Below are 26,643 nucleotides of genomic sequence, written 5' to 3' on the forward strand. Positions count from 1 at the left end.
GACTTGCACAAAAAGTGGGAAACTTCTCCCCAGAGAGTGGAAGATTTAAATGTGCCCCACAAAGCCCAGGGTCCCAGGACGTACCATCAGCTGGATCCACACTGGAGTCAGGACTGGTGATCTCTCTCTTTTTTTCTTCCTCTCTCTGTCCCCTTCTTTGATCCAATTTCTCTCTCTCTCTCTCTGTCCCTCTCCTTCTCCCTTTACAGCACCCCCCCCACCTTAATCCAAACCCCACTGTGATTACATGGGATATCAGGGACAAACACTGTTTTCCATGCCAAGTGTGTAATTTACTAATAAAACTTGGCAGATCCTCTGACTTTTGTCATTCCTTTTGATCATGATCATCTACAAACCCTGGGGGCTTCCCTCTCCTTAGGGGTGGGATGTCACACGAGTACCACTCCACCTGTTCACATTGCTCTTGATTCCCAGCCACCAAATTCCTACATCTCTCTCCAGAGGTCAGGCTCCTCCTACTCCCAAATCAGACCTCTTAGACCACATACTAAATCTTCCCCCAAACACTCCCCATTTTCCCCCAAACCCTTGATTCCTTCCATCCAGAGACTGAAGTACCAGGAGACCCCACACATCCTGAGGCTCTGGCTCTATCCTGCTGATGTTTCTGCCCAGTGCTCCAAGCTGAGCCTCACTCCTTCCCCTGCATGTCACAGTAGTATCTGTCTCTTGCACCTAGTAGAAATTTCAGGAAAGCAGAGAATAAATACATTTATGAGAAATCTGCCCACAGGGAACTTGAAATTGAAAGAGAATGAATGGGAGCCTGACTAAAATGCATGTAAGACGTTGTGAAAGCACTTGAACACAACCACCAACTTGCCAGAACAAGTGGTATTACTCACACAACCAAGTCTATCTCCAGCTAAGTGTTCCCTTCAGCTCAGCCCAGCATGTGTCTTCATCTTTCCAAGGACTGTGCTTATCTGGATGGAAAGAAAGCCCTAGCATTTCTGAGGGACCTGAGTTCTCTGGGCTGCAGTGCTACAAGACTCATGGCTGAATCAAAAAACCATCCTGAAAACTAAATATGTTTTAAGTTAATGAAACTACCCTCAAAATATAAAAACTATTTCCAAATTAGTTTCACTTACTGGTGAGATTTCCACCCAAATCCCTCCAAGAGCCTTTACAGATGTTTGCTTTTGTGATCTCTTTTCTTTTGAGCAGAACAAATTTTCTATCAAGATAACATTTTGCTGCCTTCTGTTTTCAGGTACAAACAACCTAAGAAGCCACCAGCAGCATTTTCTTTGCCCTTAGGCAGCACCCCAGAGCAGGACCTACCATCGACCATGCATCAGGTATCTGTGAATGATGCTCTCTCGCACAATCTCTTTGTGGAATAATTGGCAGGAGAGGAACACAATGAGAGTAGTCACGGCTTCCAAAGAAATGCTGTATGTAATATCTCTGCAGAATAAAGGGAAAATTACAGAGATTAATCTACTGGGTTGTTTACAGGCTGATTTCCAAGAATACTTGGTAGCTTCACCTGAAGTTATACACTGTGTAGCACAGAGAGATTCAACTGGGAACATGTAAACAACAAATTCAAGAAACTCAGAATCATTTCATACCAAAAATTGATGTTTTTCTTAAAAATAAGCAATTTTTTCAGGCACCAAAGAACAAAGCAATGTAAAAAGAGGTATTGCTCATGGCATTCAAGTTGCGATTGATAGACTGACTATACTTCTTCCTCAAAATCCTAAGTATCTCTCAGAATTGTGTCCTTTGTACTATTAAACAAAATTGTCACAAAGCCATCATCCCTAAGTGAGGGAGTGAATGTCCAGCTAGCCCAACACAGCTCCATCTGCCAAGCAAACTGGATCCCTATGAGAAGAATGTAATATACAAATGCCAGCTCAAGTGTACAAAATGCTCAGGGTATCAGGATACCAGATACATTGCTCAGTTTTAAATGGTATATTTGAGGTAACAGGGACGTAGAAAGTTTCAAGGCATTACAAGGTATTCAAGATAATCACAAAGAATGAGCTGCAATGTTTAAATACAGATACCAGACAGTTCAGCACAGTTCATTTAGCTCAGGCTGATTAGGAAAGGCTGTGCAGCAGAACAGACGACAGGCACACTATTAAAAGTATCTTGTGCTTTCTGTTCTCAGCTCTGCCTATAATGACTTTGTTACAAATCTGGTTTTTAAAAGGGAGAGAAAAACGGCATTTGCCTCCTAAATCAGTAACAATTTGCAGACTGCAAGAAAGCTTTTAAAACACAATGAATTAACTTGGACATGAACCAGTATCATTCTTACTCTCAATCAAAGACCATTTTTACATCCTCCAAAATGAGGTACTTCATTTGGTGCAACAGCACCGCACTGCAGCTCATTAGAAATATTGTTATCAAGTTTTGTATTGTTACCACAAGTCCTTCTAATGCTTCTCCCACTGTCACTATTTAATTTCCACAGTATGCTTCACAATCCAGTATTGCTAAGTTACAATGGTTTCCCTGCAACAGTTATCAAGGTTTTCTGATCTGGGACCTACTGGAAACTCAAAATCTGTTTAATATTGTCAAATGCAAATATTCAATAGTACCTCTATTTAAGATTTTTAAAAATCAAAACATCAAAGAACAAATCAGCATCTATGTTGTTTAATCAGTGGTGCTAAATTTTGCTTTGTTACAATGTCACCTTCCAAAAATTTTATTCTCAACAGTTAGAACAGGTATAAGCATAAAACTAAGTGCACTTTCAAACAAAACAATGATGACTTGAAAACTACAGTGCAATCTCCCAAAACAAAACAAATTAACCCCAGAAAGGACTATATTTTCACTAGTCTCAGGATCAGAGCTGGTGTCATCCTCACTAAAATATACAGCATTTTATTTAGAAGAAATAAGTCTAATTTTTAACACAACCAAATAGCTTAATATTCTCAAGTGTGCTGCCAGATACGCTGCAAACAACACGCATTACTGTCAAGTGTGAAAACAAGAATTTCACGCAACACAATGTACAGACAGCTTAAGTTAAGCTCTTCTGCAGCAACTCCAGGCCAGAATTTCTCCAGAGTGCAGTTATTTACTCAAAGCCAACTGCAAACTGGAATCACAATTTCCTGGATCACAATCCACAGAACTGCACCACCTCTCATACAAAAATGTTTTTAAAAATGAAGGTTGTGCACATTCACTGTTTTTTATTTTCTCACACTTCATTTGAGTATTTGAACCCCAAACAATTGAAGTTATGGGTTGGGAAAGGACACACTGCCTAAGTAACATTTTCCTGAAAATCATGATGTCCTTTTGAATTACTTTTACTCTCTGCAAGTTACCTGACTTTTTGCCCACTCCTGAGGAAGTTCGCCAGTGTAAATGCTGATAATTAGATCAGGCCAGAGGTTACACTCTGATCTGGTTCCATTGCAAATTCATCCGAGCCAGAAGCAAGGCTGCACTAGGAACAGTGCCCGCTCCCTCTCCAAACCAGAGGAGCTGTGCAATCCGCCACCCACACGCATCCCAAGCAAAGCAAAGAAGACTTAAATACATACATAACATCAAATTATCAAAGGCTCAGCCACCAGCAAAAAAAAAAATTGAGAAATGTTTTTCTATCAAAATAAAAGCAACAGTTTGGGAAAATACATGTTTGATATTATAAGAAAAACATTCAGAAACTTATCATTATGACATCGGCTGAGAATACAAGAACAATGTCTCCTACCCCAAGGTGATGAATGAAAAGGGTAACAACTTCACGACACACTACAGCACGCACTGGGTCACTATTCAGAGAGGAAACAAATTTTGGGGTCTAGTATACTTTTTCTCCATTTCAATCATTCATTAATTTATTTTCATTATAACCCACACAAGTGGAATAGCAAATTTGAGGAAACATTACAAAATAATTTTCTGTTTTGACAAGAATCAGCATAAAAAAATAAACTAAGAGATTACTGTACTGTATTAAGGAAAAAAAATCTGCTTTCAATATCCTTATATAACTCAGACAGGAAAAAAACAGAAAGGTAAATTCTAGCAGTCCCACTTTAGAGAGTTATTCTCATTTTCTCTAAATTCAAAACCCAGACAGGGCACATTTAACTGTAGAAACACTCCACTCAAACCTGTAGAATCTGTTCAAATTAAATCTGCTCTGACATAAACACAAACAGGGTCCTGATATCTGGGGTAACCCCTCAGGTCCAGTCACCCTTAATTTATCAGCACAATGATAAAGCTTCAGAGCAAAATTATTTTCTCCACCAAGGGTCAAATGTATGGTTTTCTGAAACTCAGGCATTTCTAAAGGATCACAAGAACTACCAGGAACCTCTTTCAACTTCAAAGAACACATTGTTTATTTATATTGAGAGACTATATAATAGGGGGTCTTGGTTTTGATTTTTTTTTTTATTTTATTCAAAGCTATCAGTCATATAGAACAACTTTACATGGAATTTATGCTGATCTTGAACTTCCCCTGAAAACTGTTTGCTTGCAGATAAGGAGGAAACTAGAAATAATGAACTCATGTATCAATTACATGTCAAAATTATTTAGCTACTTCTTTCAGAAAGCTAGGATAACTGCATGTTGTTTTGAGCTTCTGTGGCATTTTTTTTCCTTCTCAAGTGTCTTGCAAAACAAATAAAAAATCTACAGATAGAGCTCACGCTCTATGTAAATGGACATTATAAAGCAATGTACCAAAACATGCAGAGGTCTTTTTTTTCTCTTCTTTTGGATTTTCTGTTCTGGGGATACATTAGTTATTCTCAATTTTTTCATCTTATACTCTCCCTCCCCTTTCCAAAGGGAGATATATTCCCATATCAGGTAGATAAATCAGCATATACGGCACGTCTGTCTCTCAAAAGACATCTCGAGAAATACACATCTTTCACATGGAAAGAATCTGAGACAGACTGAAGTCCAGAACTCCTGGCAATTGTTTCTCTCCTGCATTTGGGTTCTCCCCTTATCCCAGGCAGCTGTCCTCCTGGTATACCCCATGCCTGGTAGATCCTCCTGGTCTCATACCTCATATGCAGTGACATCCTTGGACCGGATGGAGCAGGCCCAGGTTCTCCCATGTGACACCCGAGCTAAAACCGATTTCTGGCAACAAACCTTAGACATAAACATGTACTCTCTGAAGAAAATACAGATCATGTCATATCTATCCGAGATTGTGTTAAATAATGAATTGTTCATAGAATGAGGAGCTCCAAAAAGCAAGATTCCCTGATACTAGCATAACAAATGTGTGTATTTAACACGTGTTTGGTGTCTACATTTCAATGAAAAACTGATACATCAATGGATTCCTTCCAAAAGCAAATTATGCCAGATCATTTCAATTAAAAATTTTAATTAAATGACTACAGAGTTGTATGATTTATAATCATAAATAAATCAGTAATCATTAGATAACAACTTATTAAATCAAAAGACAAAAATTAGAATAACAGAATGGCTTGGGTTAGGAGGCACCTTGAAGCTCATCCAGTCCCATTCTCTGCCACGGGCAGGGACACCTTCCACTACCCCATGGTGCTCCAAGCCCAGTCCAACCTGGCCTTGGACATTTCCAGGGATGGAAAGTCCACAACCTCTAGGAAATAAATTCTACTGAGTCAGACCACATTCCATTTTAATCTGTGTTGTCAGGTGGGTAACAGAGATCCTGGGCTCCTCTGTGACCTCTACAGCTGCTTTAAAGCAGTGCTGCATTTAGACATACAGTAGTACTGCTTTAGAAGAAATTGGTGCACTACCTAAATCTTCCAAGACATGGATTGGAGAGAGTATCACTTCTCTTCTGGTCTTCCACCAAGAACATACATTTTAGTTTATTTATTTTATTTATTGACTTTGGTGGAAAACTTATAAATTAGAATCATCAAATCCTAGGCTGGTTTGTTTCAGAAAGGACTTTAAAGCTCCTCCAGTTCCACCCCCTGACACAGACAGCAACACCTTCTGCTAGACCAGGTCGCTCCAAGCCCTGTCCAACCTTAGCCCAAATACTGTTCCCAAATGATGCAATCACCCCACACAGAACAAGAACTATGGTCCTGTTAAAACCACAACTCCCCAGTATCCTGGCATCTGCTTTATTCATTCAAAACCATGTGGATGACCTCCTATCAGCATCACCTACCAAGAACTTCAACAATCTACCTATGTGTCACCATCCTGCTGCTGCTGGCTTCTCTCCAAGGCCAAGCACTGCTCACAAGTGCTTTCTGTGCTCCCAATCATTCAGCTTTGTTCCCTGCCTGTGAGAGAGAGGTCTGTGACAGAGGAACCAAGGTGAAGCACAGAGGCACCATAGAGGAAAATCTAGCTCCGAACTCCAATTAACACTCTGAAGGCACATGCTGTTGTAAACACTTTAATTACTCAGTGAAATGCAGCTATTTCTATATCAGCACACAGAGGCTGGGAGCTCATAAATTATTTCACACCTACAGAGCAAACAGCCTGAACAGTCAGAAACCAAACTCCAAATTTCAACTCCCACCCCTAGACCGAGCCCCCTCCCTGTTCAAATATTTTCCTGAACTTTCACCCAGCCAGAGCTGTCTACTCCGAGTATTAAAAGGTTAAAAGGTAACCCATTTTCTAATTTAGGAGAGTTGCCAAAAGGGCTGATTCATACAAAAAGTCTCAAATCATACAGGAACCAGGTTTCATTTCCCTGCTTCCTGAGGGCCCACCAGAAAGGTGAAAGAGGAGTCACCACAGAGAATAGGATCAGTTTTTAAAACTGAAAAGCAAGTACAATATCTGGCTATCAGTCTCAGGATACAAGTACAACAACTCAAAGAGAACATAATCTTTCCTCTTGGAAACACTCCTAATTTTACACTCACTGATGGCACATATGCACTGTGGCAGCTGATAATGTTCTACAGTCATTACAGCTGACTCCAAACATTTGGGAGATGTCCCAAGGGGGCACTCAGCAAACACAGACTAGAAGCAGAAAGAATCTCTGACATTTCGTACTGCATCTCCCCCACACTGGGCATTCTCAACTGGGAGAAGAATAGGGTGAGAGAACAAAAAATTTCGGAATGGTTTGGATTGGAAGGACCTTCAAAATCATCCCATCCCACCCCCTGCCATGTGCAGGGACACCTTCCACTGTCCCAGGCTGCTCCAAGCCCCATCCAGCCTGGCCCTGGGCACTGCCAGGGATCCAGGGGCAGCCACAGCTGCTCTGGGCACCCTGGGCCAGGGCCTGCCCACCCTCCCAGCCAGCAATTCCTAATTGCCAAGAGCCCAAAATCTGTGCCTGCTCTCTGGCAGTGGGAGCCATTGCCTGGCTGCTGTCCCTGCAGGCCTTGTCCCCAGTCCCTGGGCAGCTCTGCTGGAGCCCCTGGAGGCCCTGGCAGGGGCTCTGAGGTGTCCCTGGAGCCTTCTCTTGTGCAGCTCAACAGTCCCAGCTGTGCCAGGCTGGCTCCAGAGCAGAGGGGCTCCAGCCCTGGCAGCATCAACAATATGGAAATACTCTGAAGTAGTACCTAAAGGATTAACATGACTCGAGAGCCTTTCTTCACAGACCTATTCCTAAACCATCTGGGACAATGTGACTGTGAATATTGTCACCTCACTGATATTTACTTCTTCCCTCTACAGATTAAAAATCCTAGAAGAAATTCTGGACTTCTAAATGTTGCACAGAAGCTGTATTATTCTCCATTTACTTTTCATATCACCATGTCTTGTTACCAATATCCACTAAAACTACTTAAAAGACATTACATTTCAAACAACAGAACACAAGAGAGCAGCCCAAATTCCTATAGAAATGGACAGCTGCAGAGACTCCCAGGTGTAGCTTCCATCTTCCTCTTCCAGGGAAGAGGAGATGACCCAGGTGATCAAACAACTACATTAGACCATCAGAGAGTTCTACACAGAGCCAGACCACAGGAATCACATCAGTGATGCAGCCTAAGTGAAAGAGAACCTGCTCCACAGTCCCTCTCTGTTTTTGCTGTTGAGACTCAAATACCTGCTAACAGAGGTTTTCCAACACCCATCGTCTTTTGTGAAAAGAGGGCAGAAAACCATATATGAAAGCAGATTATTAGGAATATGATACACAGCATAATGTATGAAAAACTGTACAGACCTCTGATACTGTGCTTTGAGGTGAGGAATTTTGTTACAAATTAAAGCACACCTAGTGAACAGATAGAACAGGTCACAGAAAAATACTGATCTAAGTCTAAAATAAAAACTAAACTAGAACAGAGTAAGAATATGTGATACAGATAAAGGTTCTCCTACCACCCCAAGATGCAGCAGCAAATAAAACTCCCTTTATATGAATCAGCTCTCTCCGAAACAGAGCACAATAGTCTTAAACTTAGAGGCTCTTCAAAGTGAAGCAACACAAATCTCTCTCAGTTCAGATATTTTTGCTACCTTCAACCTCAGTTTCAACAGATGGAAATTTGCCTTTGATGATTAGACAAAGTTGCCAAAAATGCAAAATCACATGTTTTCCAAATAATGGAGCTACTACAATCTTGATAAAAATTCCTTGAATAGACTCTTTCTATAAAGAACTATTCTGACCTATTCTTTTGAAAGTAACAAAAATAATTAAAATATGGCACTCATGAGCTAGAACAGAAAACATTTCTTAATCTCTTTGCTACTCACAGCTGGCAAAAAAGAAAGCCTAAACACTTCTAATCATCTGTACATGGCACTTTTCCTACACTGCAGTTACTTTGTAGAGTTTTATAATCAATTATATTGCCTTTCCTCCTCCTACATACGACTTTTAGGCTCCCATAAAATGCAGCGAGCATCCCTAAATGAGTCAAAACTTTGTCAACATTTAAATTTTGTCAACATCGTCAACATTTCCAAACAACTAAGACTGCACCCTAAAACAACTATAACTAGAGAAAATAAGGGAATGTAATAGAAATATCAGCTAACTTGTACTGGCACCACAGGGTGCTACTTAGGAGTGATGTAACTAGATCAGAGTATTTCATTTTTCCTCCACATGCATTTATAGTTTTTAATGAAGTGAAAATGCACTGATAACAACCAGATGTTCAGTTATGGATACCAGCTCTTAACAAGCTGCTGAAAGAAGCCTTTATAATTTAAAGCTTTGGGAGTTCCATCCTGCAACAAAATGTTAGCAATAGTTTCTACATAGCAATCATACAATTAAATACTAACATTGTATCTTTTTGCCGACTATGCAGTTCGAATCATTAGTGTACACTCTTGAGTGCTAACATTAGCAAAACCAAAGAAAAAGCAGAGTATCCATAGCACACCCAAGGGAACCATAAATCAAACATCAACATATGGTAACACAAGGGTTATAAGGGACTGCACAAGTCTAATTGATGAAAACTGTATTTCCTATAAAATTAAACCTGAAACCTTTATCCCTGGCATTTTGTACAATGCAGCACAGCCTGTTTTTCAGAAAGGTAATTCAAGATATTTTTAATAACTCTCAGACATAGCACCACAATGTTGCAGAGTCCCAGAGTCCCTATTGCAACCTATTTCTGCCTTAAAGCACATTTGCTTTTTCCAATACAAACTAACTTTGAGAAAGATTTTCTTAAATTCCGTGTAAAAAACTGAGACACTTCCAGAAATACTCTGCCCCCCAGAAAGGCTCTGCAGCCTTTCCTAACAACAAAAAAAAGTTATGCTTCATAATAAGGGACAGAGATCGGACATTTATCTTCTTCCACATCCCACACCTTACTTATTAATTTTGAGAAATACAGTCCACCTGCAATTTCCAAGTATACTGTAGGTTGTTTTGTACACATAAACGAGCTTATTCTGCCAAGGCTGATAACCAGAGCAAGCTCAGAGGTGAGTGACATCTGCCCACACCCAAGAAAAGACTGGAGCCTTCATGAATTCAGTGTCCCTGCCAAGCCCAGACTTCTTACATTTAGAATCCCAGAATGGTTTGGATTGGAAGGGACATTAAAGCCCACCCAGTCCCTCCCCCTGCCATGTGCAGGGACACCTTCCACTGTCCCAGGCTGCTCCAAGCCCCATCCAGCCTGGCCTGGGACACTGCCAGGGATCCAGGGGCAGCCACAGCTGCTCTGGGCACCCTGGGCCAGGGCCTGCCCACCCTCCCAGCCAGCAATTCCTAATTGCCAAGAGCCCAAAATCTGTGCCTGCCCTCTGGCAGTGGGAGCCATTGCCTGGCTGCTGTCCCTGCAGGCCTTGTCCCCAGTCCCTGGGCAGCTCTGCTGGAGCCCCTGGAGGCCCTGGCAGGGGCTCTGAGGTGTCCCTGGAGCCTTCTCTTGTGCAGCTCAACAGCCCCAGCTGTGCCAGGCTGGCTCCAGAGCAGAGGGGCTCCAGCCCTGGCAGCAGCTCCGTGGCCTCCTCTGCACTGGCTGCAGCAGCTCCAGCTCCTTGTGCTGCTGGAGCCAGGGCTGGGGCAGCTCTGCAGGTGGGCTCTCACCTGAGCCCAGGGGCACAGGGGCAGCATCCCCCCTGCCCTGCTGCCCACGCTGGGGCTCAGCCCAGGGCACAAAAGGTTTCTGGGTCCTTGTGCACATGGCTGGGGCATGTCCAGCCTTTCACAACTTCTGGGGTATAACCAGGATATACCAAAATCCTTCTCATTAGGGCTGCTCTCTAACCAGTCTGGAACAACTATGTACCTGCCTGCAAAATACCACACACAGGTATCCCAAGCACCTGAAGTGACATTCAGAACAAGCTCAAAAGGAAGGAGTGCAAAACAGCTGCACAGATACCTCTGTTCCTGCATTCTGAACATGGAAATGGCCTTCCACGCTTTAAAAATAATGTTACAGTTTCAGTGAAGGAGAAAAATACAAGCTTTAACTGGGGTGCAGGCAAGCAATATATTCAGACAGTACCTGCCAGCTGTATCCACCCTTTCACCAAACTGCATCGGCAGAACCCAAGGGACACACTAATTGTCAAAATCCTCTGTTAAGGCTATTGAATCCTCTTAACAAAATCTTTGCTGTTCTGAAAGATACTTTGAAGACTAGCTCATCATGGAGATTTTAATGGTCTGTCACCAAAAAAAATTAATCTTTGATAGTATCTTTACAGACAGACATTCTGTTACAGTGCCATTGCAAGTTGCCAAAACTGTCTGTTCTCTCACAGGTGATCCTGAGTTCTGACACAGAGATCATTACAAGTTTGAATATTTCATCTATTCCACTCAATCTATTCCTTCCCCAAATTCACATACTAGGCTTGCAGCTCTGTTGATTCATTCTAGCTAAAGACAAAAATGGACTAGTCCCTTGAAACAAAACAGGAAAGAATCTCTAGTGATAACTCATCAGGGAGAGAGAGGGAAGAAAGAAGTACACTCATATGAAAGCAATTCTGATCACTCTCTTGAACAAAGTTAATAATAAAGTAATACATCATAACACCTTACATAGTTGGACTGTGTATTAGAGAATACAAGATCTCCAGTATGTCCTTTCCCCTACCTATTTCCCTTTCCATGTATGAGAACAAAATTCTTAGTTAAGGCATTATCACACTGTTAAACATACTCTAGTGATAAACAAGACAGTAATACATATGTAAGTGTTAGCATTTAATAGCAATCAGCAACATGTTGTTTCAGAAGTTTAGCTAAAAAAACTTATTTCACAAAAAAAAAATAACCACAAAACAAAAATCTTCCACTTTATCTCTTATGAAATGTAAGTTTTTGATATAGCTGAATATTAAATTATGGACAGGCTTTATAATCTTCCTTTTAAACAAGCCATTTTAGCATTAGATTTTATTGTAATCTAAGTGCTTCCAGCAGCTGCTTCCACTTGCAGCAACCAGATTCACACAGAAACAGAGCTGCTGAGAGCTTCAGTTGTGGAAGTGGGTGAGGAACTATCATGCTGGCTTATTTTCTCCTGCTGGAAAGGCATTATGAAAGATACTGGACTACACACGGGTACTTCCAAGAAAGAAAAATAAAACCCTGCAGGATTTATGAACTTGCCCGTATATCACAGTCCTCTCAGCCCTTTGTGCTTCCTCTAATCTGCTCCAAACAAAGCGTGTATGCGTTCCAGGAAGTCCTGACAGGCTCTGTGGAATGACACTTTGAATCACACTACTAATTCATTACACTCTACCTACACAAATCCCTCGTGTTAACGCTGACAGAGCTGCATTTAATGACAGCAATGTCTCAAAAAACATTGCATCTTTGTCAGTTTTCCAACCAAAAGAACAATCCCAGCCATGAGATAGCAGAGCTCTATACTACACTGTAACAGACAATCTGAAACTCCTCCAAAGCTGCCATGCTTCAGCTGGGCCGCTACATTTTAGACACAGACTACAATGAAATTTAACACTAAAGACACTGCTCACTCCACCTTCAGTAAAGTTTATCATGGGGAAAATAGTCAAAACTCATCAGAACACTTCCACAAAAGTGAAAAAACACTTTTTTTTTTCCAAAGAACAAGCATGCTCTCCCACATAAAACACTGAAGTATGTTTTATGACACATTTCCCAACAAGATGTGGAATCAACATTTCTCAAATACAACAGATGCATGAAAAAAATGCCATGTAAACAAATCTGGAGATCTACAGAAACATTTCACTTATTAATTTCTCTTGTCCCTTCTTCAGACATCAATTCACTGAAATTTTATAAATCAGTATTAAATAGCACAGTATGATTTATTTTCAATTTAAACCCCCACAGAACTGCAGAAGAACTTTAGTTTTCACCTTACTGCATACCCCAGAGCTGAAGTGACACCTCCACTGTACCTTCCCCTGTACCATGAGCACAACCATTTCCACCAGTTACTGTCTGTGTGCTGACAGGGGTACCTGAAACAAACGGAATAACTTCTGTTGATGGTTTGAACTGGGTGCGAGACGTTCATTATGTACTTCTTCCAACAGAATATTCAGGGCTGACACTGGCAGCAGCTTATCATTATCTGTACTGCTCCATCACATGGAACATTCAAATACAACTATTTAAACATTATAAACCCATTACTACAAGTTCCATAGTTTCTCAAATGCTCAGTTTATAAAAGAAGACTAAGTAAAAAAAAAAAGCCTACTTACAAGAGGGGAATTTCAACAATGAGCTGGATGAGGCAATATAGCAACTCTTCTATAAGGTCTTCACACTCTGCTCCTAAAAAAGAAACACAGCAAAGGATTTCTGGGTTTTCAAATACCAAAATAAAACAAAGATTCAAACATATAAATGCAGATGATTAATATCTTAATTAAGGAACAACCACTAGAAGTTCTAGCTGTTAAAGGAGATTGGTTTTTTTTCCTGAAATAGAAAGCATTTGAGATTATTAACAGAGAAAATGGTGATGCCTTCTCTTTTTTACATAAAAAAGGTAACTAATAACAACTGCATAATTTAAATGAGATGTTGGTATTGTAGGAATGTGCTAATAATTAGTACAACAAGCCTTCCTTTACTACTTACAGAAGATAATATTAAACAGTGTTGTTACTAACAGCTAAACTAATCACTGGTGACTTCTCACTGGTCCACAGTTAAATGTCCTTTCAAAATCCCCTGCACTTCACGTATTTTCCCACTCTGTTTTTTAAATCCAAGAGAAGAATAATCAGAGACAGTGTCAGTTGTCTACGATTCACTGAGCAACATCATAAAAGAATGTCAAAAGAATGGAGCTCCTGACCATGTCACTACTCCTCCAGAGTAACATAGATACAATGTTTTCATGGATACATATTTATCCATTGAGGAAGTTTTACACATTTCAATGACAAGCTTGTGCATTTTAAGGAAACAGAAATCACTCTCTAGTCATATACAATGTGATAAAATGCAAGCAGTGATGCAGAATTATTAAAAAACTTGCAACTATTCTAAGCAATAAAACTTAATATTTTACATGAGTAATTTTTAAAAGCAACTGTAACAAAAGACTTTCAAGACTCATTAAAGACAAAACTTACTAAACCACTTGAAGTTATCATATAGTACTAAAAAAACCAGAAGACAAATCTATTGGCTCATCAGGATTTTTCTGCTTTCAAAAATAAAATTATGAGAAACCTACAACATCATAAAGAAGTAGAGGGTTTTATAGCGCTGAATGGCTTAGGAGTGGCATGGCTGATCCCCTGCATTACAACATTGCAGCACAATAATTACCCAAATGCCTGTTTATTTTGTATTTTCAAATAAATAAGTCCTGCCATAAACACAGCTTTATAGCCAGGTTACAGAGGTGTTACTCTGCTTAACTCAAGTTTGTTCTTGAATACAGAACTCAATTTTAAGAAGTACACCAGGGGGAATATTCACTATAAAGCAAAATTATTTCTTTCCACAATCAGTTTATTAAAAACACATTAAAAATTGTCACCTAGTGAACTGCACATTCTAAAGGAAATCAGTTTTTTATCACGGAAACGTGGTTTCCTTTATATAGAATCCCCCATGAATAACACAATGCAGCTCCTGTTAGTAAAACCAAGAACTGCTCAGAGTATTTAACCTCGGACAGAAACCACAGCCAATAATGGAGCACAGATAGTATATTCTGAAGTAACTTGAATGTGACATTTTCCTAAGGCTTTCTGAACCTAGAAAATGCTTATAAAGCAAGACTGCTACTAGTTCCCAACAGGTACCTAATTTTTCTCCCAACAGAAGAAAGTGAGAAGAAAAAGGTTAAAAATGTAAAGTGAATGCATTTTTAAAACATAAATTTTTCCACCACACTGCATGCACAACTTATATGAACAGAGAATAAGGTTATTTGAATATGAAAGAAGGTTTTTCTCTCAAGACAATATTCAAAATAAAGGAAGAAAACACTGGGTTAGCACAGTCACATAGAATGAAAGATGTTATTTAAAAAAAACAAAAAAACAACTTAATTGCTGTAATCAATGTCATTCAGCTACAGTAATTAATGTATCCTTTTCCCAATTGGGGCACACACATTCTTGTTTAATTTTCATCTTGCCAAGACAATGAGGAGGATGCAAGCCAAATCTATAACGTGAGAGAGAGCCATAAACACGGAACACTCTGTGTTTTCATAAACAATGCCTCTTTCAATAGCAGGATAAAGACAATACACACAAGACTCATTCACATTAATAGATCACATACTTGGATCAAAGACCTGTAAAACCTTGGGGAAAGTAAGTACAGGGTGAACCTGTCCAGATAAAATTAGAGCAGGGAGAAGAAATCATAGGTGTATCTTCCAAACTGCACTGCAGAAGTGACAGCAATTACACAGGTTTCAAAATGTCCAGTCATGCTGAAGCACCATTTTTTTCATCAGCTGTATTTAAGTCCTCAAACATGGGTTATTTAATTTTGCAAGAAATTTTATAGATTTTGACTTTTTGGTGGGGTTTGTTTCGGATTTGGTAAATATATATATTTATATATACATGTATATATTTATATACTTCGTTAACATTTTTTTATAAGGCAATTATTTTCATTTTTTTTTACTTTTTTAGTTACCCACATTATGGGTAACTAGACACTGGATTAGCACACACTACACAGGTCAAATGGCTTACGAAGATGAAAGCAGTGATGCCAGGAGGCCCCAATTCTAAAACCAGTTCAGCTCCATCTTCTCAAGAACCTAACTACTACATTGATAAGACCTGATCTGGTGGATGCCTGAATATCTTATCTGATCAGTAAGATATTCAGGCATAACAAGGTACATCCTCACCTTAAATGCTACTTGTTTTTCTGCCCTGTTGCTCATACAGAACCTGGACACAAGTAATGAAATAAATAATTCCTTGCAAAACAGACTTAGAGGTTCCACAGGTTTTGTGGCTTGGTCTTCAGCTCTAATTACTTTTAAAAACTTACAACTTCTGCCTGATAATAATGAGTACACACATTGATTGCCTTCCCTCATTTCCTTTATGTGATAGCTGAACATGCATGAAATCATTTAAGGCTTGCAGTAAATGTCTTTTTATTTATCACCTTCTCTATATCCTCGTACTTGCTTTAATATGTCACAAACAGCCCTTAGTAGCCTTGTGTTTAAAAATTCCTCTATAGATAATGAATAAAGCTTCCTACTACAGCTCAGGGAACAGGTTAAACGAATCAATAGCCTGATTTAAACTAAAATACTCAGCATGTGCTCTCTTGCACCTTTGAGTCACTACAGTTAAGGACTGCAGAAATTACAGGATACAGACATTGGAAAGATGAATGATTTGTGTTAGTGAGACTAACTCCAACTTCAGCTGAAGAGATGCTGACTCCAGTTTGGGATTTATTGATATCAGGACATTTTAAGTTGAATCTTAAAGTATATGGGTTTAGTCTCTCTGTGGATTTTCCTGCAATCAAAATTCTGAAATATTCTCCAAAATTATAAGCAAATTCCAGTTACAGATGAAGAGGCGAAGGCTGCACCATCTGAAACTCCTCAAAAAGAACACATTTCTGTTAATGGTAGGCCTTCTTTTGAAGGAAATCAATAACAGCACTATTAGCAGCAACTCAACTCAGGGCAATTTATTTGTTAGGCTAAAGTACACCCATGGACTCAGGCTTCAAAAAAATCCCATTTTATGACACAAAGCAAGGTTGCACAGCTTTCTTCTGAGCCTCAAGCACAGTGCAGCAGGAAAAAGTATGAACTGGACATTCAGAAAAAGTGAAAGCATATGAACTGCAAAATCTGAGATAAGGCAAATATGAAACTTGCTACCTGAACAATCGTGACTATGTCATATATATTCTATATTTCTGAGCAGTCAGTGACAGGGATACACAGAACTCTCACAGATTATAATTATACACTTCTCTCTGACACACCAAATATCCCAGAGCAGGTGCTGATTGCAGTGTGAGCATCCTGACGTGCTGACACTGCAGTTATGTGCTATGAGCTCCCAGGTTCTGTACTTAAATCAGAGAGCATGGCACCAGAAGATATTGTCCAGTCAGAAGGATAAAAATATGATGTTCATAGAGAAACAAACACCACCGCAGAGTGATTTCCAAAGGATTTGTGAGATGATCCTGAAAGGAACAATAACCTTTTCTCAGAAGGCTAAGAGACTGAACAAAGCATATGAAAATGGACCACAGGGTAGAAAGGTTGTTTGTGTTGTTGGGTGATCGCACTGTTCTTTACAATGACTACTGACCAGGCAGTAAGGAAATACAGAGATTTCAAAATTCAGACATGGTATTAAAACTTCTTTTAATTTGGATATTTTATTTACATCAAACAGTTCATATAACAATGTCTTTCATAAGGCTTTGTTTTATCCTCACAATTGAAGAATTATAAATAATGCCAAGCTCTGGTAAATGAAAAAATAGTATGGATGACTAAGAACTTAATTTTTAAAAAGCCTGTTCACCAAAGACAGTAAAATCTCCATAAAAGTGCAAATAAATGTATGTAAAATTAGGAGCAATATAGGAACAATAATATTCTAATAATAGATTAATAATTTTATAATAAAAATATATAACAATAACAGGAATATTCTATTTTCCAAAAAGTAGACATCAAAAATTCAAGAAAGCAACACTTAATTATAAAAATACAAACAACAAACCACTTCATTTTCTTCTGCTTACTTTTAACAGGCCCTAGCACAACAACAGTTCATTACAATTCCTTCATGATACTTCATCTTCCTATAGCTGAGGCTAAGCCTTATTACCACCTTCTGTAGATATTTAAAAGTAAGATTTTTAGGACTCAAACCCAATGGCTATGTAACTTCAGCATGTTATGAACCTCAACACCCTGAGGAAGTTCACAGGAATCATCTCCAATTGGAAACCCAAAGAGGAGCCAAGGAGCAGCTCATTTCCTGCCTCACCAGCAGACCACACACAATTACTTTCCTAATCAACAACATCCCATGAACAATCTGCTCAGAGGTAATTGCTAAGTACATTTGCCATCAATATGCACAGAATTATTGCTAATAAATGTCACTGTGAATTACAGTCAAGTGCTACTAGACATGGTATAAGCATGGGTCTACCCTGGTGACAAGAATCACTTTCCATACCACACTGCAAGGAACTCCCAGTGCAAGGAATAAAGATCACAGGGGTTCCAGCTGACAAAACTCTCAGCTTTTCCACCCATTCCACTGTGGCATGCTGCACACTGAAGCAAGAGGTGAGCCATTTCTTTAATCCAGGAATAAACCCACAGGCAGTCTGCAGAGATAGCTTATACACAAGCAGATACTCCTTTCCAGTGCATCAGTGAGCTGACTTCCCTCCTAGAGATCACTCATCACAGTTTAAATACATTAAACCATTTCAACATGTAGCACTTAATCCTTTGGCACCACAGTTCTGATTTCCCCAGAGCACTGGCAGGAGCCAAGGAGTTAAACAGATTTTAATGAACAGTTTTCACTGCTGGGTGAGCAAGCAGCAACTCGGTGCTCTCAACACGTGTCCTCCTTGCAGGAAATCCACAGTCAGACACTCTTGGTTGCTCTCACACCATCCACTCACTCTGCTCCAGCATTCTGAGACTTTTTGGGCTTCATGCAACATGCAATTAAACATTGAACAGTACTTTGACTTGGACTTGGCAGTTGCTGGGTTGACTTGATGATCTTAGCAGGCTTTTCCAGCCAAAATGATTCCATGACTTACCACAAAGCAAAAGAAATCAAGGCTCCCATGGCAGCATTATCCATCATGCACTTCATGAGAGCATCTTGATACAGGGCTACACCAAGATTTGTGGCAGACAGTGCGACTGATTTTGAATGCATTTCTATTATTCTTGTTCAAAGACAACAACTTCTTCCTTGAGCATCTCTTCTGCCACCTTCCATCTTGCATAACACACACGACGTTTCCTGGATATCAGCCCATCTTAGTAATTCTGCCTAAATTCTGTATAAGCTATTGTCCCCAAACTAAATTTTAGCAGGTGCTCTCTCAAGGGGTCAATTCCAACCATAGGACTGTTACTTTCCTTCACTAGATCTCTAAAAATAGCACTAATTCCACTCTGTGGCTGCTGTTTGTTTATAAAAAATATGTGAAAAGATGCATTAAATTGCAATATCAATGTTCCAATGTTCATTCATTGCCACCTTCACCTCAATTCCTCTGAAGAGGACCATTATCACTTTTCAAACTGTTTGAAAATCACTAAAGCTCAGGCTGATCTACAGCACCACATCTCAACAACTGTTCAAAAAAAGCCAGATTAAGCTCAATCGAACTCTCTAGCACTTAATTTCTGGTTTTAAAGCAAAGTTTGGGATTCCGAGTCTAAAAAACATAGAATCATAAAGGTATTTAGACCTAAAGCACCTGAGGGAAAAGACCCTTAAGATCAAGTACAACCATTAACGTAACTCACTAGTCCAGCACTAAACCATGTCCCTACATGCCACATCTACAAACATCAGGACATTTAAGTTTCTCATGGGATGATGTTTCACTTGCACTTGTGTGTACCCACCATATGAGCTTGGTCCTGCTTTCTCTTCATAAGTAAAATGAAGTTGCAGCTCCTCTTCTGACATTCGACTGATGAATACTTTCAGCAAACAGCAAATAATGAACAGTGCATTGTGAGCCTGCCAGATAAAGAGGTGGCTAGAAAAGAACAAACAAGAATCAGTAACACTCCACCAGCAAACATGCATCAAAAGCCACAAGAAAATAAATGTCCAAGTAGACAAAGTTCTACAGCTGAAGCAAGGAAAAGTGTTTAAGCAGGGAGTCTGCAGTTGATGTTAGAGAAAATACAATGGGAATGTATTCAAAAGTAGTTCAGAAAATACAACCTTATCCCTAACTACATTTGTGCCATTAAAAACACCACAGTAGACAGAACTCTTTGAGAAACTCACCAAACAGTTCAGCAAATTTCTAGAGGTCTCTAGACACTATGGACTCAAAGCACACAGACATTTGAAAACTTCCAGCAGGTTCAGACCTGAAAGTTTCCTGGCTCCCTGAACCTTAGCCCTTTTCCCAGGTGAACAGCTTTCAGGTGACAGGAGGCATTTATGGACTTCACGAGCACCATACAGCACAATTTTCTTATGCAATACACACAAATATTTTCCAAGCTCTCTGAATGAAAGGGAAATACAGCTGCATAAAAATTTTTTGAGCCCCAGTAAGCCCTGCTGGGGATCCCATGCAGCAGCACAGAGTCAATTATTGCCAAAAGCTGTACTTTCAAGGTATTTTAGGATTAAAACAGCAACAGCTATCTGGGCACAAGTAACTTCTTACTTTAGATGCAAGCAAAAAACTTGATGGGAGTCATGGGAGCAAGGAGTAATTCCAGCCCCAGATCTGATGAAAATGGGACATTTATCCGTGGGTGTGAGAGAACAACTACAGAAAGCCTCCTGCAAAAAAAAGTCCACAGTGCTGCACAAGTGACCTATTGGGAGTTCTCTCCTACTGCTGAAAGGGGCAAACAAAATCAACAGCAGCTGCATGACATAACTTGAAAGCAGTATTTTGATATTTACATATTCATAGACATAGATATTTAAAATATTTCCAAGATAGAATACTGGCTCATACATTAAGTTCAGCTTAAAAGTTCAGATAATTTTTAAAGATCTCTAAGGCAGTAGTACCCACACCTTACACCATTCATATAAAAATGTGTTCATCTAACATACAAGTATGGATTTTTGCCCAGTAATCTACTTACCTATTACACTTAATTTCTGTGTTTAGAGAAGTACTAGACACTTGTTCTGTTTCAAACAGCAGTTTAAGAGAATTCTAAAGTTTGGTCTGTGAACGTGTTAATTAGCAGTGTAGAAAAATTCAAGAGCTAGCAACAAAAGGAACATCTAAAAAATTAAATGGCACACACAGCTTTTTTCTGAGAACTTACTTCTGGCATTCTGCTGAAATTTTTAACTCTTTGGTTCTAGAAAGAAAGACTTTAATCAATGATCCAAGGTTTCCTGTTCGAGGATTCTTCTCAACTAGGTGAGAAAAAAAAAATGTTAAAATTACAAAGTAAGCATAAACTGACACATATAGTTGTGTCTAGTTCAAATAACATTTAGAAAAAAAAAATCAAAAGCAATGTCTCAAATATTTCTAAATAAAGCACAGTATGTCTTGGTTTTCTGTACAGGCATTCTTCTTTTAAGATTCTCTAGTACATGGTTTACTAGTTTAAAATTGTTCTCTAAATACCATTAATCCTAGATTTAAAATATCCCAAACATGGGATACTGATACTCAAACTGTTCCTTTCCCATACCTGTCTGCAGCACAACTGCCTCCCATCAGAAAACTGGACAAGTCTTCACAACTACCTTCCACTTTCTCGCAACACCACTGATCACACTTATATCACCCCTTCCTCTCATCTTCTAATTCCTTCCCCTTACTGATCAGCTTAAAGGGCAAAGGGAAGAAGACATAGCAGAGATGGAAATATTTGTTTTAAACCTTGCAGTCATATCAAGTTCTGTAAAAGAATTAACAACGGAAGTAAAGGTTTGGGGTACACAAAAACACACTCTTTACACTGCTTTAATTTTAATAGGGCAACATATACAAATAGAATGATAAAGGCATGAATGTGCACAGGGATGCTGTTTCCCAATTTTTCTGGTAAAGTACATGGAAAAAAGATGGTAGAACATCTCACCTAAAGACTTGCAGACAGAGATTGTGGCTTCTTCCAAGAGCTTTAAATCAGCACTAGGTAAGAGGAAAAGAAAACAAAACTGGTTACACAAGTAATTGGGCTCCTTTACTTGAAGTGAAAATTCATTACAAAACAGTAATAAAATCTTTCTATGAAGCACTTAATTTTAGCCATCCATTAGCTTGTTGAGGTCAGTTTGTCCAACCTCCCTGCTCAAGCAGGATCTCTTAGAGCCAGCAGCCCCTGACTGTGTCCAGGTGGCTTTTGAGTATCCCCACAAGCTCTCTGAGCAACTCATTCCAATGCTCTGTCATCCCAACATCAGGCAATGCAATATTCTTTTGAAGCACAGCAACTATAAAAAAGGAAACTAATATTCAGAAGTGAAATGTCTATCAGAGTGAAATTATGTCAGTGTTTTCTCCCAGGGAACAAGGCACAGGAGGAGAGAAAATGTTCCTCAAGCTGTGCAAAGGGAGATTTAGGTTGGATATTGGGGAAAATCCCTCCATGGAAAGGGCTGTCCAGCCCTGGCACAGCTGCCCAGGGCAGTGGTGGAATCCCTATCTCTGGAGGGGTTTAAAAGCTGTGCAGTTGTGGCACCTGGGGACAGGAGTCAGTGGTGGCCATGGCAGTGCTGGGGAATGGTTGGACCCCACGGTCTTTGTGAGCTTTTCCAACCTAAACGATTCTGTGATTCCATGTGCATTTTATTACTGCTAGTTTTGCAGCTTCAGTGCTGCCATGCTCAGTTTGGTGTTACCAAAAATACAAACAGAACAGCAGCCTACAGAAAGAACTTGAACTTTTTTACAAGAAATTTCACATGAAATGACGCACTTTTAAAAACATGAATAAAAGAAACCTCAATCTGACATTTAACCTCAAGCTAACCAGCTCTTTCCTTTTAACCAATGTTATTATACTAGCACAACAATCACATCAGATGCAGCAAATTGTTCCTAACTTCATTAATTGCCTCGTGATACGCCTCAGAAAAACATTATCTGAAAAGAACAATAAAGCACTAAAGCAAAACCTGACAGCAACCACTGAAACCACATCAGCTGCGTCAGCCACGTACTTCTGACCTACCAGTGCAGGGCAACTGATCTTCAAAAGCATCCTTAACAGACGGGAAAACAAGACAAACACACATCAGATACTGTGTTCAATGTCACACTGAGCAATATGAATATTAATAACTGAAGGACACCCTGTTCCACCACTCTGATCATTACAATTTTTTCCTTCTATCTTGTCTGAATCCACCCTCTTCTAGTTTAAAAGATCACCTCTTGTCATATCATGAACTGCTCATATCATGAACATATGAGCATATCATATCTACTGCTCAGTGTTTTGAAGAGATGGTAGAGCCTCTACACAGACTGAACATATAGCCTGTACCTTCAGGGACTTCTGAAGTTCAAAAAATTAAAGGATGGTCAAAAAATTTAGTTCAATGCTTGCAATCATAACACAATCCTTTTTAAATTTACATGGTAATCCAGTTTACAGCACTGTTGCATCAACCTGAGATTATCAGTGGTGCTGTGTGGGAAGCTGCTTAACAAGCTCCAGTGCTGAAAACCCTGTGGAGCCATGGTCTTGGAAGCTGTGGAGTTTGAGCTGTTCCCCAGCCCATGAGGACTAGAAGATACTGTAAAAAGAGCAGTCAAAAAAATTATTTCAAAACCCTTCAACAGGAAATTATTCAAGAGAGAGACATCAAATTAAGTTTTAAGATGCCTGCAAATTTTATTGTATATCAGACTAATTTACTGTGCAGTGAGCTGACAGCTGAGACAGCTCTTCACCTACAGCTGAATATCCTAAGACAACTTTAGATTACGCAGATTGGCTTGTCCTGATATCAATTACCAGCATTCATTGTTCTCTTACAAACTGCTTTGAAACACAAGATTCAGAAAGAACAAACTTACACTTTGATATATACTTTAAAAACATTAGGCTTGGTCTCAAAGGTGGTCTCTTGTTCCAGCACTACAAACATGCAGAGTAATTAAAAACAAATGGTATTGAGCAAGAACCACCAGCACGCCACCAGGAACTATGGACAACACAGTTTTCTAGGTCTATGTGACCTTACACTTTTTAAAAAAACAAAAACTTCTAAATTTGCCCAGCTGGCTGCTTGTCATCAGGATTTATTCCTTCCCAAGCCCTGGCAGGCAGGGAGGGTGAATATTACAATGGACAACAACTCAGTAGAGAGTTTTAGGTACTGAAAACTCATAATGTAACAGAACATGACCCCTCCCACTATCCAAAGATCCTGGGGACACAGTCAGAATGGTAATTGCTCCAGGATTTAAACCCTAAATGCAGACATTCAGCTTTTGAATTATGGTTCATTTTCTCCCTAATTTGTAAGGTTAGGTTTCAAAGTACAGCATTCTTACAGATTTTTTTTTCTTCTCTTTTGAGTTATTAAAACCCACACAGAGTCCTCAAAAAAATTCCACAGAGTTGTTTGGTTTCTACAAGTTGCCAGGATCAAAAACAGTGGCAAAGCAAGCAAGGCTTTCAGATCTTCAGCAAAGCTTTTAACACTCCAGTAATTCTTTTTCATACTAAAATGAAGTTTAACGCTTAAAAATTAACTACAGCCCACTGCCTCTTGTTCATACAACAAGAACACAAAAGTGAATTTTGCCACGCTCAAGATGAGGCAACAACTACTGTAAAATTTCAGTTCACTCAAACGAAACACCTAGTGAGGGGGAATTACAGCAGAAATACCCCCCCAATAGACAGACACCACTGAAATGCATCCCCAGGGATGGACTCATGGAGACAGTATTGTGGAGGGGTACAAAAAAATAGCAGCTCATTCCTAAGTACCATGGGCCAAACTTAGCAGTGACTTTCTCTCCTTTGATTGGGCAGGAAAGAGAAGTGAGAGACATGGAAAAAAGCTGTCTGGGTATTTTCTTGTGCAGTGAAGAGACAGAAGGTAATTACATTAAGATTTGGGCAGAAGATGCCAGAGCTAAGATTCACAAGGTGGCACAAAAGAAACAGTTCAACCAACTGTGGTACCAACTTTTCTCTACAGTCCCTGTGGAAATAACAGCTGGTTAATGGATGAATGTAAAAATGGAAACTCAACACTGAAACATCTGTCCTTTCATTAAGCCACAGAGAACACTGCTAATAAGTACTTATTTGTATTTCAGCCCTAACAAGAGCAAGGACTGATAAAGTGAAGCTTCACTGCACTGATCACATAAAAGTTCCAATTCCCTCTGAATTGAAACTCTCACCGGAGGAATACGGACTGTCCTGTTGTCAAATACCTGTCAAATACATATCTGGAGCACAAGTCTGATGAGGAGCAGCTGAGGGAGCTGGGCAGGGGCTGAGTCTGGAGCAAAGGAGGCTCAGGGGGGCCCTTGTGGCTCTGCACAGCTCCTGACAGGAGGGCACAGCCGGGGGGGTCGGGCTGTGCTCCCAGGAACAGGGACAGGAGCAGAGGGAACGGCCTCAGGCTGGGCCAGGGCAGGCTCAGGGTGGATATTGGGGAAAATTTCTTCATGGAAAGGAGTGTCCAGCTCTGGCACCTGGGCAGTGGTGGAGTTGCCATCATGGGAGGGATTTAAAAGTCATGTGGATGTAGCATTTGGTGACATGGGTTAGAACACATAAAAGTAAAGGACAGATTTGTTAAGGATGGAGTGTAAAATATTCCCTGTTCTATGACAAACATTTGGTATATTCACAATGTGAAACAGATTATCTATTGCTAGTAACAAACAGGCAGTGAGTATGAAAAGTCAACTCTGCCTGCTGCTTGATGGCTCTGCTGAGCATCAGCAAGAAACCCAGGCACTCCAGTAACATCCAGGAAGCTCTGCCCTGGACAAGACACCTCTATGGAAACTAGTCACATGCATAGGGAACAAACTCTGAGGGAGGTAGGGCCCTTGCACAGGTTGCCCAAAAGAGCTGTGGCTGCCCTATCTCTGCAAGTGTCCAAGGCCAGGTTGGACAAGGCCTGGAGCAACCTGGGACACTGGAAGCTGTCCCTGCCCATGGCAGGGGTGTGGAATGGGATGATTTTCAAGATCCCTTCCAACTCAAACTGTTCTGGGCTTCTGTGACACCAACTTCAAGCCACGGGCCTTTAACAGCAGGATCACAGTGACCTAGGTGAGTTTGCACATGTACTTCAACTGGCACAACCTGCACTGAACAACCTCGCTTCCACAGAGCAGTACATATTTACATATTCACCAGTTCCACGGTTTTCCAAGAAATGAACAAAAGGTACCACCTGATGCGGGGATTCAAACAGGCTGTGAACACAGGGGGCAAACAGAATAGATTCAAATCAGAATATTCTTAACTATACCGACTTTACTGGCTCACTTGGATACAAGCAAATTTGTGAGGTGCATGGTTGCTTCCCACACACTCTAAGAAAAAATTCCAGGCTTCACAGGAGTTCCTCCCTCATGCTGTGATCTGATGGCCAGCATTTTCAAAGTACTTAAAAGAAAAAAAAATTATTTTATTTGCTTTTCTTTTATGTAGAGTATAAGCCCACAGACTTGAGCAAAACTAAAGTTAATAATAGTGAAATTTGCTTCCTTGACAGCACAGCCATGTTTTAAGAAAATTGGTTTGTCTTTGTTTATTTTAAAGGTATCCAAACAGGAGAGGTTTTACAGTGGCAGTGATTATTTTCTGTAACATCTTAACACTATGTAATAAGAATATTTTCCATACCAATTGTCACTAAAAGCTGCTCCAGACACAGGCAGCATCTGTGTGACCACAGCTATCACACATCAGTGGTGAAAATAAAGAATAATCAAGGATAATCATTATTTCTTTGGGATTTAATCACTTTGTGTTTGCAATCACTCATCACAGTGCAGAGTTTCTCCATCAGGAAGTTAGT

General features: G+C 39.8%; 1 protein-coding gene across 11 annotated transcripts in view; it reads right to left on the reverse strand.

The window, feature by feature from the left end:
• Nucleotides 1-26,643, reverse strand: part of DYM (dymeclin) — a 211,214-nt gene that overhangs the window by 168,231 nt on the left and 16,340 nt on the right. For 5 of the 11 annotated variants that reach the window (XM_071425862.1, XM_071425860.1, XM_071425857.1 and 2 more), the window contains 6 exons: nt 21,714-21,766; nt 20,943-21,036; nt 19,536-19,672; nt 13,141-13,213; nt 12,790-12,894; nt 1,312-1,437 (listed from right to left, as the gene is read on the reverse strand). In XM_071425862.1, coding sequence (XP_071281963.1) covers nt 1,312-1,437; nt 12,790-12,894; nt 13,141-13,213; nt 19,536-19,672; nt 20,943-21,036; nt 21,714-21,766 — 588 coding nt within the window. The remainder of the gene's footprint in view (nt 1-1,311; nt 1,438-12,789; nt 12,895-13,140; nt 13,214-19,535; nt 19,673-20,942; nt 21,037-21,713; nt 21,767-26,643) is intronic. The other 6 variants (XM_071425865.1, XM_071425864.1, XM_071425859.1 and 3 more) reach the window with 2 other exon arrangements.

This window comes from Agelaius tricolor, unplaced genomic scaffold, assembly GCF_023055355.1.
Source record: "Agelaius tricolor isolate 1412-34295 unplaced genomic scaffold, bAgeTri1.0.p SCAF_4, whole genome shotgun sequence".
Taxonomy (NCBI): domain Eukaryota; kingdom Metazoa; phylum Chordata; class Aves; order Passeriformes; family Icteridae; genus Agelaius; species Agelaius tricolor.